General features: G+C 51.6%; 1 protein-coding gene across 1 annotated transcript; it reads right to left on the bottom strand.

The window, feature by feature from the left end:
- Positions 1–64: 64 nt before the first annotated feature.
- Positions 65–1,230, bottom strand: Pmar_PMAR015404 (conserved hypothetical protein; the record flags this gene model as incomplete). The annotated part of the gene is made up of 5 exons (XM_002764841.1): positions 65–366; positions 414–630; positions 677–834; positions 877–1,029; positions 1,075–1,230. Coding segments are annotated over 5 exons (986 nt in total), but the record flags the coding sequence as incomplete, so codon positions are not given.
- Between the last annotated feature and the right edge of the window lie 108 nt (positions 1,231–1,338).

Here is a 1,338-nt window from a genome sequence, read left to right as displayed (position 1 = left end):
GAGTACCTGCATGTAGTCGGTAAGAGCTCAACGTTGGAGCAACAGTAGACGACATGTCACTTACCAACAGTAGAACTGATAATGAATCGTTCGAGACATCGCGATGCCGATGAAGTTGCTACTGTAGAGTACTAGAAGAGGATCTTGCAGCAACCAAGTTGGAAGCCATCGCCGGTGAGCGAACCAAGCCCACAACATGATTGTCGTGATGAGCAACAAGATGCCGAGTTCACGAGACACGAAGATATCTTCTGGCAAAAACTTGAAGTTGACAGTCCACTTGTAGAAAAAAACTCGGGAGAGCTCGAAGGACTTGTGCAGATAAGGAAGGGGATGGGTGGTGAGGAAGGGGAGGCCAATGAGAATCTGAAAATGACGGCATATTTGGTCACCACCGAAACAACTGCCTCGACCTGCGGGATCCCACACCAGACAGCGACGAAGCACAGGGTTGAGAAGGCCCTCTGCCAGGTGAGTCCTCCCGGACCCAATAAGAAGACGAATATGCCCGGGGCCCAGAGAAAGGCATTCATCTTAACACCAACTGCCAGGCTGTACACCACACAGCCTAAACGACGATAGCCGAGGACCACCATGAGGAGGACGGACAAGTGGACGAGGGCAACGCACCTGACAGGTAGCGAGTGTAAGACTAGTAAGGGGTTGAAACACCTACCAGGCGTCATTGAAAAGGCGTAATAGGAAGATACTATGTGTCCGTCTAGAGAAGCATACAAGTGCATAGTAGACTAGTGGAACTGACTTCTTCCTGCCAGCATACGCCAAACACACGAGTACGATAGCGACAGTGACCAGATAGAGCCAGAGAAAAACCTGAGATGCTGCGTCACCCCACGAGCAGTCGTTAACAGCCACCTGCTGAGCCGCCGGGATATCCGTGCCGTCCCCACCGGCTATCCACCTCAGGATAGCGTACAAGTACAGGAAGGCTGCTGGGTATACTAAGGGCCCGGTATCACCCTTGAGATGATAGTAGTTCGTATCGCCATCGACCAGCCAACCCTCAACCTGAACTACAGTGATGCCAGTCTCCTACCACTCCTTGGCGATCACCTCCTGCATGTAAGCCTTCCAGTCTATCTCAGTGTACGACACTCTAGCAAGTATGAACCGACACGTGATGTACTCTAGGAGCAACAGTACGAGGATGCAGGCTACGATTGAGGACACTCTGCGACCAGCGATGGTATCCAGGATGAGTTTACGCATGTGTCGTTCGGTTCTGTGAGAAGGGCCGCCAGTACAGTACTAGTATAACACAAAGAATAGTGCCTTCAACGGAAACGCTTATCACATGGCCGTCACTAGCCCGTAGGG

This window comes from Perkinsus marinus, assembly GCF_000006405.1.
Source record: "Perkinsus marinus ATCC 50983 genomic scaffold scf_1104296976026, whole genome shotgun sequence".
In the NCBI taxonomy this organism is placed as follows: Eukaryota; Perkinsozoa; order Perkinsida; family Perkinsidae; genus Perkinsus; species Perkinsus marinus.
Note: the sequence above shows the minus strand (reverse complement) of the source record. Positions and strands in the feature narration are given on the sequence as shown.